The sequence below is a fragment of the Pseudophryne corroboree genome, chromosome 3 (assembly GCF_028390025.1).
Source record: "Pseudophryne corroboree isolate aPseCor3 chromosome 3, aPseCor3.hap2, whole genome shotgun sequence".
Classification (NCBI taxonomy): domain Eukaryota; kingdom Metazoa; phylum Chordata; class Amphibia; order Anura; family Myobatrachidae; genus Pseudophryne; species Pseudophryne corroboree.
Genome location: NC_086446.1, coordinates 46528363 through 46542730, shown reverse-complemented (window position 1 = coordinate 46542730; position 14368 = coordinate 46528363). Strand labels below are relative to the sequence as shown.

The 14368-nt window shown below is 50.1% G+C and overlaps 1 protein-coding gene across 1 annotated transcript in view; it reads left to right on the top strand.

Moving 5' to 3' along the window:
• The window catches only part of LOC135057143 (uncharacterized), a 356477-nt gene that overhangs the window by 309137 nt on the left and 32972 nt on the right, over positions 1–14368 (top strand). Inside the window, exons 16-19 of the mRNA XM_063963040.1 lie at positions 2723–2881; positions 3534–3612; positions 3731–3828; positions 9761–9998. Of these exons, the coding sequence (XP_063819110.1) occupies positions 2723–2881; positions 3534–3612; positions 3731–3828; positions 9761–9998 (574 nt within the window). The remainder of the gene's footprint in view (positions 1–2722; positions 2882–3533; positions 3613–3730; positions 3829–9760; positions 9999–14368) is intronic.

Below are 14368 nucleotides of genomic sequence, written 5' to 3'. Positions count from 1 at the left end.
CCTCCTGTCTACAGGAGTGGTGGTACAGGTGCCTCTGACTCAGAGGGGCAAGGGGTACTATTCACCACTGTTTCTAGTTCCGAAACCGAACGGGTACTCGCGGCCCATTCTCAATCTTAAGGCGTTGAACAAGTATGTGAGGGTCTCCAAGTTTCGTATGGAAACTCTCCTCTCGATTGTTCTGGCCTTGGAGCCTGGGGCCTATATGTTCTCTCTGGACATACAGGATGCCTACCTGCATATTCCTATTGCACTGTCACATCAGCAGTACCTGCGGTTTGCTGTGGGCAACCTTCATTACCAATTTCAGGCGTTGCCTTTTGGTTTGACAACAGCTCCGCATGTTTTCACCAAAGTTATGGCGGTGATGACGGCGGCACTCCGCCGTCAAGGGGTCAGGATCCTGCCGTACCTGGACGATTTGTTGAGTCTGGCGAATTCCCCAGAAGTTCTCCTGTGTCATTTCGAACTGACGGTCCATTTTATGACAGCCCACGGGTGGTTAGTCAACTGGAAGAAATCTTCCCTGGTCTCTGCTCAACGCTTGGTGCACCTGGGAGCGTTGTTGAACACTCACAGCCAGCGGTTGTTGGCTTACATAAATCATCAAGGCGGCACTCGAAGCCGCATGGCAATGAAGGAAGTCTCACGGATCCTTCAGTGGGCAGAACGCCATCTGCCGGCCATTTCCGCAGTGTTCATTCCGGGAGTCCTCAACTGGGAAGCCGGCTACCTCAGTCATCAGGACGTACTCGCCGGAGAGTGGAGCCTTCATCCAGGAGTATTTCAACTCCTAGTGGACAAGTGGGGCCTACCCTGATGGCGTCTCGACACAATCACAAGGTTCCGGTCTTCGGAGCAAGGACAAGCGTTCGTGGACGCTCTGGCAATTCAATGGAACTTTCGGCTGCCGTAAGTGTTCCCTCCGGTGTCACTCCTGCCCAGTATAATACGGAAGTCCAAACAAGAAGGAGGAAACCTGCTTCTGATAGCACCAGCGTGGCTCAGACGGCACTGGTTCTCCGATCTACAGGGACTTTTGCTGGATCGTCCTCTTCTACTTCCACAACATCAGACTTCCTCGTTCAGGTCCCTTGTGTCTACCAGGGCTTGACCCGTCTGGCTTTCACGGCATGGCTCTTGAAACTTCCGTCTTGAGGGCCAAGGGTTTTTCAGAGGCGGTCATTCAAACTATGTTGAAGGCCCGTGAGCTGGTTTCTGCTCGGATTTACCATACTTTACTTGGTGTGCGTCTCATAACCATGGCGTTTTCAAGTTCAGTACGGCCAAGTTGTTGGCCTTCCTTCAACAGGGACTTAGGCCTTCATCTGGTCTCCCTCAAGGTTCACATTTCTGCCTTGACAGTGTGGTTTCAAAGAAAGAGTGCTACCCTGCCTGTTGTTCATACTTTCACTCAGGGCGTGTTACGGATTCAACCTCCTTATGTGCCATTTGTGGCCCCTTGGTATTTGTCGGTGGTTCTGGATGCCTTGCAAGAGTCCATGTTTGAACCTCTTGCGTTGGCTGATCTTAAGTGGCTCTCCCTTAAGGTTTTGTTCTTGCTTGCTATTGCCTCTGCAAGGAGGGTCTCTGACTTAGGGGGACTTACAGGATAAGGCACCTATCTGATTTTTTACCGTGACGGTTCTTAGAACGCGCCCTGGTTATTTACCTAAGGTGGTGTCTTCCTTCCACCTTAACCAGGAGATTTTGGTCCAGCCTTCAATTCTCCAGAGTTGTCTGCCAAAGAGTGGTCTTTGGATGTAGTACGGGCTCTCCGTATCTATGTGAAGTGAACTGCCTCGGTTAGGATGTCTTATTCTCTTTTTGTTCTGTTTGCTTTTCACAAACATGGCTGGCCTGCTCACAAGCAGACCTTGGCCAGATGGATTAGAATGGTGATTGCACATGCTTATGTACAGGCTGGTCTTCCAGCTCCTGCTACCATCAAAGCCCATTCTACTCTGTCTGTCAGACCTTCTTGGGTGGCACGCCGTGGTGCGACCATTGAACAATTGTGCAAGGCGGCTACGTGGTCCTCGGGGAACACGTTTATAAGGTTCTATGCTACCGCCTCCCAGGATGCCTCCTTTGGACGCCGGGTTCCTATGCCCGCTTCAGTGCGTCCCCTCCCATGAGGAACTGCTTTAGGACATCCCCGATGTTATTCCTTGTGGAGCCCAGTGTACCCAGCAGCAGAAAATGAGATTTATGGTAAGAACTTACCGTTGTTAAATCTCTTTCTGCGAAGTACACTGGGCTCTACAAGGCGCCCACCCTGACTCACTTTGCTTCTTTGGGTTGGTTTTGGCATAGCCGCTGGCACCCTCTCCTGTGGTTAGTGTGTGGTGTATGTGGCTACTAACTATTGTCGTCTCTGGTACCTGCTATTGCATTGGACTGGTTAACGAAACTGAGCTCCTGTGCACGGAGGCGGGGTTATAGAGGAGGTGGCGCTGTGCATCTTGGGAACAGTCAAAGCTTTGAGCCTGTTGGTGCCTCGGATCAAGATCCTACTCTACACCCCGATGTTATTCCTTGTGGAGCCCAGTGTACCTCGCAGAAAGAGATTTAACAAAGGTAAGTTCTTACCATAAATCTCGTTATCGGTAAGTACCAAAATCCTTTTTTCTTTTTTTTTGCACAATTATTCCCTAAAATGTGTAATTCCAAACAGGCGGACTTTTCATTTACTTTCAACATTTTCTCTCTCAATACACAGGATTACATAGTAGTGAAGAAGGCATCCTTTGCCCATCTGACAACCATGAACTGTGCCTCCATCACGGTGCCTTCATCTGAGTCACAGATACTTGAGAGGCACAATGACCAGAAGATCCTGGAACTCACCAACAAGATAATTGAGCTGCCGTCTGGAGAGGTGACTGCTGGGAATGGTGCATTATACAGTAACACCAGGGGATGTGTCTGGGTGATGACTGGAGAGGTGACTGCTGGGAATGGGGCATTATACAGTAACACCAGGGGATGTGTCTGGGTGATGACTGGAGAGGTGACTGCTGGGAATGGTGCATTATACAGTAACACCAGGGGACGTGTCTGGGTGATGACTGGAGAGGTGACTGCTGGGAATGGGGCATTATACAGTAACACCAGGGGACGTGTCTGGGTGATAACTGGAGAGGTGACTGCTGGGAATGGGGCATTATACAGTAACACCATGGGATGTGTCTGGGTGATGACTGGAGAGGTGACTGCTGGGAATGGGTCATTATACAGTAACACCAGGGGACGCGTCTGGGTGATGACTGGGGAGGTGACTGCTGGGAATGGGGCATTATACAGTAACACCAGGGGATGTGTCTGGGTGATGACTGGAGAGGTGACTGCTGGGAATGGGTCATTATACAGTAACACCAGGGGACGCGTCTGGGTGATGACTGGAGAGGTGACTGCTGGGAATGGGGCATTATACAGTAACACCAGGGGATGTGTCTGGGTGATGACTGTATCATTGTGTGTGTCAGGTTCCTATAAGGTGTCAGGATGTCACTGTCTATGTCTCCATTCAGGAGGGGGAGTATATAGAGGAACACAGGGGTCTGTACAAGGACATGATGATGGAGAATCACCGGCCCCTCACATCACTGGGTAAGAGGAGACTGTCATGTATTGTACAGGGGAGAGCAGGTATGGGGGCCCCTATATACACACATCATCTGATAATCACATATATACACTGTACTCAGTCACTGTGTGTCTCCTACAGATGGACCCAGTAACAGAGATACACCAGAGAGATGTCCCCGTCCTCTGTATTCCCAGGATTGTACAGAGGAGAATCACAGGATCCCACAGGAGGAAGAGGTAGATAAGATATAGGGTCTCACCAATATACCAAAGTGACTTTTTACTGTTTCGGCTGTATTTAAGCTGTGTATCATGCACTGATATTCTGCTGTTTAATCTCAAGTAATGACATCAGACATTATTTAAAAAATATATTTTCTGCTGCGGGGTACACTGGGCTCCACAAGGATAGACATTGGGGTGTAGAGTAGGATCTTGATCCGATGCACCAACAGGCTCAAAAGCTTTGACTGTTCCCAAGATGCATAGCGCCGCCGCCTCTATAACCCCGCCTCCCTGCACAGGAGCTCAGTTTTGTAGTTGGTGCTGCAGGTAGCAGGCACATAACAGAGGGGCTGCTCCTGGCAGCCCTAAGAAGTGATTTTTTTTAAGTAAAGTGAAGACTACAAGCCCAGCAGCAGTGTGTAAATGTCAGGAGACATTCCCTGCTGCAGCTCCATCTCTCCCCAGCGGCGCTGTACACTCCCGTGTCCTGCTTTCCGGGTACCTACAGCAGGAGGCTCCGGTTTTCTTCAAGTTAGACACACACGGCTGGGGCTCTCCGGGATCGCGCGGCCGCGCTTCGGGAGGTGGTAAGCGGGTCCCGTTAGCCGGACCTGTGCTGTATCGCGATCCAGCGCGGCCGGTGTGGACACTGTGGCATACAGGCGACCCCACTAGGCCACCAGGGCAAGGGTACAGGTCAGGTTTCTCTTATAAACCATTGTAAATTGGCCCGCAGTACCAGGTGGTTAAGTCCAGCAGGGGGATGAGGCTTAAATGTTCCCGCCCTGGAGCTGCATATCTGTCTCTCCCTCACTCCCAGTCAGTGTTTGGGCGCCATTTCTCTCAGCTGCACTGTTCCTGGGACTGCTTGGGCAAATCCTCCTTTGTAAAGCCGCCTAGTTGTCAGCGCTGTGACTTTACATGACACTTAAGTATTCTACCTGCCTATTAGACAGTGTTAGTTAAGAAAGAGTGCATTTAATCAGGGCTTTCTGGTACAAGTACCCTGTAATATACATCCAGTCTTTACTGTGCGCTGTTTTTTCTATTGTTTACAGAGCTATACATAAACTAGTCCAGTGCAGTATTATTGTTAGTAATAACCTCTGCATTGTACAACTGTGACTATATGTGTGTGCATTAGCTTGCTGGGTGATTTACATTTCGTGTCTCTCACTCAACTTGCTATCCCTATATTCTATAACCTGAGGCGGCTTGGTGCGTCAGGTTTATAATAATATAATATAGGATATTCACAAGATATACTGTAATTGTATTTTTCGCTGGGATTTTAGTCACCATATCTCTCCTGTACCCCTTTTGATATACGCAGGGGTTTGGGTCAGGTATTGTGCTGCTGACAATTGTACTGTGTTACCTTATATTGCAAATTATAACCTGTCTGCTTCTGAGGGTAACAATTCTGGGGCTGAACACACTAGCAGTGTTTCTGACGCCACAGGTACCTTTGAGGAAAATATAGCAACTGTGGGCTCTGGTTCTGGAGGCTCCTTGTCCCCCAGTGGGACTGTGGCAACGGGGGTCCATAATGACCCACCCTGGGCTACTTTCTCCACACTTCTGTATACGCTAGTTACTAAACTAACGCCCCCTATGGGACCTCCCATGCCGGTTCAACCGTATATGGTCCCCGCGGTTAACCAGTCACTGACTACTAAGAAGTCTGACCCTCGCTCGCCTACGACCAAGGGGTCCTCTAAGCGCGCCATTACTTCGTCACAATCCATCAGACGAGATGTCAGTGACAGCAGTGAAGATGGCGCTTACACTGACCCCACAGATTCTGACACAGATAATACTGATGGGGATGGTGGTTCACAAGTGGATGTTCCTGACCTATTGGAGGCTATTAAGTTGATTCTACAGATCACGGATGATCCCGAGCCATCCGTCCCTCCTAAGAAACCAGATCGATTCAAGCGTCGGAAGATGGTTAAATAAGTTTTACCTCATTCTGATCACCTGGTGGATATACGTCAGGAATCCTGGGAAAATCCAGGGAAGAAGTTCGTGCCTCACAAGCAGATGCTGGCTCGCTATCCCCACACGCCAGAGCTGTCTAAAAATTGGGAGACACCTCCTACAGTGCACTCGCATATGGCAGGGATGGAGGTTTCCTCAGCTCTACCTGTCACTACAGTCACGTCTCTGAAGGAGCATACGGATAAACATGTGGAGGGTTGTTTGAAAGCGATTTACACCCTCACGGGTGCTGCGCAAAGGCCCACTATTGCAGCGTCATGGGCTGCAGAAGCTATTGAAGCGTGGGCCCAAGAGTTGGAAGCTGAAATCTCTTCTGACCATGCTAGGCAATGTTTGTCATATATTGTCACAGCTTCTCACTATATTAAAGAGGCGGCTTCTGATGCCGGTGTTCTGGCAGCCAAGGCTTCTACTACGTCAGTCCTGGCTCGCCGGATATTGTGGCTGAGATCCTGGTCTGTGGATCTGGATTCTAGAAAAACCCTGGAGGTACTCCCTTTTAAGAAAGATATCCTGTTCGGGGAGGACTTAAATAAGATAGTAGCTGATTTGGCCACACACAAACAGGCCCGCACTTCCAAATCTGGTAAGCCAAAGCCCAAAAGAGCTTGGGCTGCCCGTCAACCAGCTTCCAAGACCGATAAGCCTGCTGCATGTCGGGGCGGGCCTCCCCCTGGGGGGACGGCTTCTAGGGTATACCCAGGAATGGTTGAAGACCACTTCAGATGCCTGGGTACAGGAAGTCATCACTCGATGTTACGCCATAGCCTTCAAAAACCACCCCCTCATCGATTTTGCCTGACAGACGTCCATTCGGACCAGACAAAGGCAAAGACTCTTCATTCAGTGGTACGGACCCTCCTGGACACAGGAGTGGTAGTACAGGTGCCTCTTGCTCAGAGAGGCCAGGGGTAGTATTCTCAACCTCAAGGCATTGAACAAGTTTGTGAGAGTCTCCAAGTTCCGTATGGAAACCCTTTGCTCGATCGTTCTGGCCTTGGAACCTGGGGATTATATGGTCTCTCTAGATATACAGGATGCTTACCTGCATATTCCTATAGCGGTGTCGCATCAGCAATACCTGAGGTTTGCGGTTGGCAACTTCCATTCTCAGTTTCGGGCGTTACCTTTTGGTTTAACCACGGCTCCGCGAGTCTTAACCAAAGTTATGGCGGTTATGACGGTGGTACTCCGCCGTCAAGGGGTCAGGATCCTACCGTATCTGGACGACTTGTTGATCCTGGCAAATTCCCCAGAAAATCTCCTACGTCATCTAGACCTGACTGTCTGGTTTCTGCAAGCCCACGGGTGGCTCATCAACTGGAAGAAATCCTCCCTGGTCCCTGCTCAGAGAATGGTGCACCTGGGAGCGCTATTGGACACTCACAACCAGCGGTTGTTCTTGTCTCAGGAGAAAGTCCTGAAGCTTCAGGACAGGATTCGTTGCTTCCACTCTCGTCCACAAGTGTCGATACATTCGGCGATGCAGGTGCTGGGCCTCATGGTGTCCGCATTCGACATGGTGGAGTATGCTCAATTTTATTCTCGCCCCCTCCAGAGGCTGATTCTGGCCAAGTGGGATGGCCTGCCTCACCGGATCAGGTCTCACATGATCTCATTGACTCCGGAGGTCCGTCTGTCGCTGTACTGGTGGCTCCAGGACCAACGATTGTGCATGGGCCGTCCCTTCTGGATATCCGACTGGGTCCTGTTGACGACAGATGGCTGTCTAAGGGGTTGGGGCAACTCTCCCTTCAGGGTCTGTGTACCAAGGAGGAGTCTCTCCTCCCGATCAACATTCTGGAATTGTGGGCGGTCTTCAACTCATTGAACCAGGCCCAGCATTTAATTCAGAACCGTCCTGTTCAAGTGCAGTCAGACAACGCCACCACAGTGGCTTACAAAAATCATCAAGGCAGCACTCGAAGCTGCTTGGCAATGAAGGAAGTCTCACGGATTCTTCAATGGGCAGAATGCCATCTACCGGCCATATCTGTTATATTCATTCCGGGAGTCCTGAATTGGGAAGCGGACTTTCTCAGTCGTCAGGACGTACACGCCGGAGAGTGGGGCCTCCATCCAGAAGTGTTTAAACTCCTAGTGGAAAGGTGGGGCCTTCTAGACGTGGATCTGACTGCATCTCGACACAATCACAAGGTTCCGGTCTTCGGAGCAAGGACAAAGGATCCTCAAGCAGCATTCGTGGGATGGGCTGGCGGTGTCATGGAATTTTCAGCTGCCGTATGTGTTTCCTCCGGTGTCACTTCTTCCCAGGGTAATTCGGAAGTTCAAGCAAGAAGGAGGAATCCTGCTTCTCATAGCTCCAGCGTGGCCCATACGGCACTGGTTCTCAGACCTTCAGGGCCTCTCGTCAGAGTGTTCAATTCTACGTCCACAACGCCCAAACCTCATCGTTCAGGGCCCCCGTGTCTACCAGGACCTGGCCCGGCTGTCTTTGACGGCGTGGCTCTTTAATGCTTCCGTCTTGTTGTGGGCCCGGAAACAGGCTTCTGCTCGGATTTACCATAGGGTTCTTACTTTGTTTGGTGCGCATCTAACAATTATGACACTTCCAAGTTTTAGTACAGCCAAACTCTTGGCTTTTCTTCAGCAGGGCCTGGACTTAGGCCTGCGTCTGGCCTCCCTCAAGGTTCATATTTCTGCCTTGTCGGTGTGGTTTCAGAGAAAAATTGCGACCTTTCCTGATATGCATACGTTCACTCTGGGTGTTTTGCGGATTCAACCTCCTGTGGCTCCTTGGGACTTTTCGGTGCTTCTGGAGGCTTTGCAAGAGTCTCCGTTTGAACCTCTTGGTTCAGCTGATCTTGAGTGGCTTTCCCTTAAGGTGGTGTTTCTGCTGGCTATTGCCTCCGCTAGAAGAGTGTCGGATTTGGGTGCCTTGTCTTGTAGTTCCCATATCTGATATTTCACAGTGACCGGGCGGTTCTTAGGACTCGTCCCGGATATTTACCTAAGGTGATTTCTTCGTTCCACCTTAATCAGGAGATTGTGGTTTCGGCACTTGTCTCTCCTGATTTGTCTCCCAAAGAGCGGTCTTTGGATGTGGTACGGGCTCTCCGTATCTATGTGAAGATAACTGCTTCTGGTAGGAAACTGATTCTCTCTTTGTTCTGTTTGGATTTCACAAACGTGGCTGGCCTGCTCACAAGCAGACTTTGGCCAGATGGATTAGAATGGTGATTGCACATGCTTATGTGAGGGCTGGTCTGTCAGCTCCTGCTCCCATTACGGCCCATTCTACTTGGTCCGTTGGACCTTCTTGGGCGGCCAGCCGTGGTGCGACCCTTGAACAATTGTGCAAGGCGGCTAAGTAGTCCTTAGTGAACACGTTCATAAGGTTCTATGCCTTTGATACTGCCGCTTCCCAGGATGCTTCCTTTGGACGCCGGGTTCTTGTGCCCGCTACAGTGCGTCCTCTCCCATAAGGAACTGCTTTAGGACATCCCCAATGTCATTCCCTGTGGAATACCAGTGTACCCTGTTGCAGAAAAGGAGATTTATGGTGAGAACTTACCTTTGTTAAAACTCTTTCTGCAAGGTACACTGGATTCCACAAGTTGCCCACCCTGACGCACTTAGCTTCTTTGGGTTGGTATGGCATTAGCCGCTGACACTTCTCCTGTCGTGAGAGTGTGGTGTATGTGGCTACTAACCGTTGTCATCTCTTTTCCTTCTACTGCATTGGGCTGGTTAACTAAAAACTGCTCCTGTGCAAGGAGGCGGGGTTATAGAGGAGGCGGCGCTGTGCATCTTGGGAACAGTCAAAGCTTTTGAGCCTGTTGGTGCCTCGGATCAGTATCCTACTCTGCACCCCAATGTCTATCCTTGTGGAGCCCAGTGTACCTCGCAGAAAGAGATTTAACAAAGGTAAGTTCTTACCATATATCTCGTTTTTTTATTTTATTTGTCGGTTATTTAGAATGAATTTCTGACTGATAATCGTGCAGACGATATAGAGGGAGAAGAAGAGACATATGTGATTGATAATATGGCAGAAGATATAGAGGGAGAAGAAGAGACGTATGTGATAGATAATATGGCAATACATACACAAGGGGAAGAAGAGACAAATGTGACTGATATAAAGGGAGAAGAGACGTATGTGAGAGGTGATCAGCAGTGTAAGGAGGAAGAAATCCCTACAATTATCAGTTCAGGTGAGTAACAGTGGTGCAAGTAGAAAAAATGTGTTAGCAGTACTGTGCGCGCTGTGCCAAAAAATGGGTGTGGCCAATGAAAATGGAGCGTGATACACATATGGGGGGGCAGATACACATATGGGGGGGGGCAGATACACATGACCACAATAGCGCAATGCCAAATATACATATGCCCCCAATAGTGGCACATACACATATGCCCCCACAGTGCCAGATATGCCCCCACCGTCCCAGATACATATATGCCCCCCCAGTGCAAGGTACACACATACCCCCAGTGCCACATATGCCCCCAGTGCAACAAATGCTCCCTTAGTGCAGATACACATATGTCCCCACAGTGCCAAATACACCCTCCCCACCCCCCCGCTCACCTCTACTGTGTGAGGGGAGGAGAGCGCAGCCTGCACCGCTCCTGCCCCTCAGTGATCATCCAGTCTACTCTCTGGCGGCGGCGTGTCTCTCAAATGAGGCACCGGTTCATGAGCCAATCAGAGCTCACGGACCGGCAGCTGCGGCTCCGGATTGGCTGCCGGTCCGCGAGTTCTGAATCAGGAGCAGCAGCTGCTGGTCCGCGAGCTCTGATTGGCTCACGAACCGGCGCCTTATTTGAGAGGCACACGCTGCCACCGGAGAGTAGACTGGATGATCACTGAGGGACACAGGAGAGGTGCACGCTGTCCGCTTTCCTTCCCTTACACGCACAGCACTGCAGCGGGCTGCAAGCACCGCGGTCAGCCCGGCGTTACTGCGTACTGGCTGGAAATTTCTTACCGGTGCGCATTATCGTCCCTTACCGCCATACTTGCAGCACTGGTGAGTAAAAAACACTTATTACATAACAATCACATATTCTCATTGCTCAGTCACTACAGCATTCTCTTATCCTACACCCTCCTATGTCAGTACAGACTAATGATGGAAATGTATCTGCCAAGTGGGGGGAGTCAGGAGCCATCAGCTCCTATTATATTCCTGCTCTCGTCCTCACTTCATGTCACTGTGTGTTACCAGCCCAGAGATCTGACCGGTCTCCTCTCCACACTCTCTGGTGTATCTCATACATCAGGAGCCATTAGCCCCTATTTCTCTGACGTCCTAGTGGATGCTGGGGACTCCGTCAGGACCATGGGGATTAGCGGCTCCGCAGGAGACAGGGCACAAAAGTAAAAGCTTTAGGATCAGGTGGTGTGCACTGGCTCCTCCCCCTATGACCCTCCTCCAAGCCTCAGTTAGGTTTTTGTGCCCGTCCGAGCAGGGTGCAATCTAGGTGGCTCTCCTAAAGAGCTGCTTAGGAAAAGTTTTTTAGGTTTTATTCTCAGTGAGTCCTGCTGGCAACAGGCTCACTGCATCGAGGGACTTAGGGGAGAGAAGTCAACTCACCTGCGTGCAAGATGGATTGGCTTCTTAGGCTACTGGACACCATTAGCTCCAGAGGGATCGAACACAGGCCCAGCCATGGAGTCCGGTCCCGGAGCCGCGCCGCCGACCCCCCTTGCAGATGCTGAAGATTGAAGAGGTCCAGAGACAGGCGGCAGAAGACTTTTCAGTCTTCTTGAGGTAGCGCACAGCACTGCAGCTGTGCGCCATTGTTGTCAGCACACTTCACACAGCGTGTCACTGAGGGTGCAGGGCGCTGAGGGGGGCGCCCTGGGCAGCAATGTATAGTACCTTTTTATGGCTAAAAATACATCACATATAGCCCTTGAGGCTATATGGATGTATTTAACCCCTGCCAGATATCACAAACTCCGGAGAAGAAGCCCGCCGAAAAGGGGGCGGGGCCTATTCTCCTCAGCACACAGCGCCATTTTCCCTCACAGAAATGCTGGTGGGAAGGCTCCCATGCTCTCCCCTGCACTGCACTACAGAAACAGGGTTAAAACAGAGATGGGGGGCACTGATTTGGCGATATGAATATATATATTAAAATGCTATAAGGGAAAAACACTTATATAAAGGTTGTCCCTGTATAATTATAGCGTTTTTGGTGTGTGCTGGCAAACTCTCCCTCTGTCTCCCCAAAGGGCTAGTGGGGTCCTGTCCTCTATCAGAGCATTCCCTGTGTGTGTGCTGTATGTCGGTACGTGTGTGTCGACATGTATGAGGACGATGTTGGTGAGGAGGCGGAGCAATTGCCTGTAATGGTGATGTCACTCTCTAGGGAGTCGACACCGGAATGGATGGCTTATTTATGGAATTACGTGATAATGTCAACACGCTGCAAGGTCGGTTGACGACATGAGACGGCCGGCAAACAAATTAGTACCTGTCAAGGCGTCTCAAACACCGTCAGGGGCTGTAAAACGCCCATTTACCTCAGTCGGTCGACAGACACGGACACTGATTTCAGTGTCGACGGTGAAGAAACAAACGTATTTTCCTTTAGGGCCACACGTTACTTGTTAAGGGCAATGAAGGAGGTGTTACATATTTCTGATACTACAAGTACCACAAAAAAGGGTATTATGTGGGATGTGAAAAAACTACCTGTAGTTTTTCCTGAATCAGATAAATTAAATGAAGTGTGTGATGATGCGTGGGTTTCCCCCGATAGAAAATTATTGGCGGTATACCCTTTCCCGCCAGAAGTTAGGGCGCGTTGGGAAACACCCCTTAGGGTGGATAAGGCGCTCACACGCTTATCAAAACAAGTGGCGGTACCGTCTACAGATAGGGCCGTCCTCAAGGAGCCAGCTGATAGGAGGCTGGAAAATATCCTAAAAAGTATATACACACATACTGGTGTTATACTGCGACCAGCGATCGCCTCAGCCTGGATGTGCAGAGCTGGGGTGGCTTGGTCGGATTCCCTGACTAAAAATATTGATACCCTTGACAGGGACAGTATTTTATTGATTATAGAGCATTTAAAGGATGCATTTCTATATATGCGAGATGCACAGAGGGATATTTGCACTCTGGCATCAAGAGTAAGTGCGATGTCCATATCTGCAAGAAGATGTTTATGGACACGACAGTGGTCAGGTGATGCAGATTCCAAACGGCACAAAGATGTATTGCCGTATAAAGGGGAGGAGTTATTTGGGGTCGGTCCATCGGACCTGGTGGCCACGGCAACTGCTGGAAAATCCACCGTTTTTACCCTAAGTCACATCTCTGCAGAAAAAGACACCGTCTTTTCAGCCTCAGTCCTTTCGTCCCTATAAGAGTCATATCTGCCCAGGGATAGAGGAAAGGGAAGAAGACTGCAGCAGGCAGCCCATTCCCAGGAACAGAAGCCCTCCACCGCTTCTGCCAAGTACTCAGCATGACGCTGGGACCGTACAGGACCCCTGGATCCTACAAGTAGTATTCCAGGGGTACAGATTGGAATGTCGAGACGTTTCCCCCTCGCAGGTTCCTGAAGTCTGCTTTACCAATGTCTCCCTCCGACAGGGAGGCAGTATTGGAAACAATTCACAAGCTGTATTCCCAGCAGGTGATAATCAAATTACCCCTCCTACAACAAGGAAAGGGGTATTATTCCACACTATATTGTGGTACTGAAGCCAGAAGGCTAGGTGAGACCTATTCTAAATCTGAAATATTTGAACACTTACAAAGGTTCAAATCAAGATGGAGTCACTCAGAGCAGTGATAGCGAACCAGGAAGAAGGGGACTATATGGTGTCCCGGGACATCAGGGATGCTTACCTCCATGTCCCAAATTTGCCCTTCTCACCAAGGGTACCTCAGGTTCGTGGTACAGAACTGTCACTATCAGTTTCAGACGCTGCCGTTTGGATTGTCCACGGCACCCCGGGTCTTTACCAAGGTAATGGCCGAAATGAGGATTCGTCTTCAAAGAAAATGGACGACCTCCTGATAAGAGCAAGGTCCAGAGAACAGTTGGAGGTCGGAGTAGCACTATCTCAAGTAGTTCTACGACAGCACGGGTGGATTCTAAATATTCCAAAACCGCAGTTGTTTCCGACGACACGTCTGCTGGTCCTAGGGATGATTCTGGACACAGTCCAGAAAAAGGTGTTTCTCCCGGAGGAGAAAGCCAGGGAGTTATCCGAGCTAGTCAGGAACCTCCTAAAACCAGGAAAAGTGTCAGTGCATCAGTGCACAAGAGTCCTGGGAAAAATGGTGGCTTATTACGAAGCGATTCCATTCGGCAGATTCCACGCAAGAACTCTTCAGTGGGATCTGCTGGACAAATGGTCCGGATCGCATCTTCAGATGCATCAGCGGATAACCCTATATCCAAGGACAAGGGTGTCTCTCCTGTGGTGGTTACAGAGTGCTCATCTTTTAGAGGGCCGCAGATTCGGCATTCAGGATTGGATGCTGGTGACCACGGAGGCCAGCCTGAGAGGCTGGGGAGCAGTCACACAGGGAAAAAATTTCCAGGGAGTGTG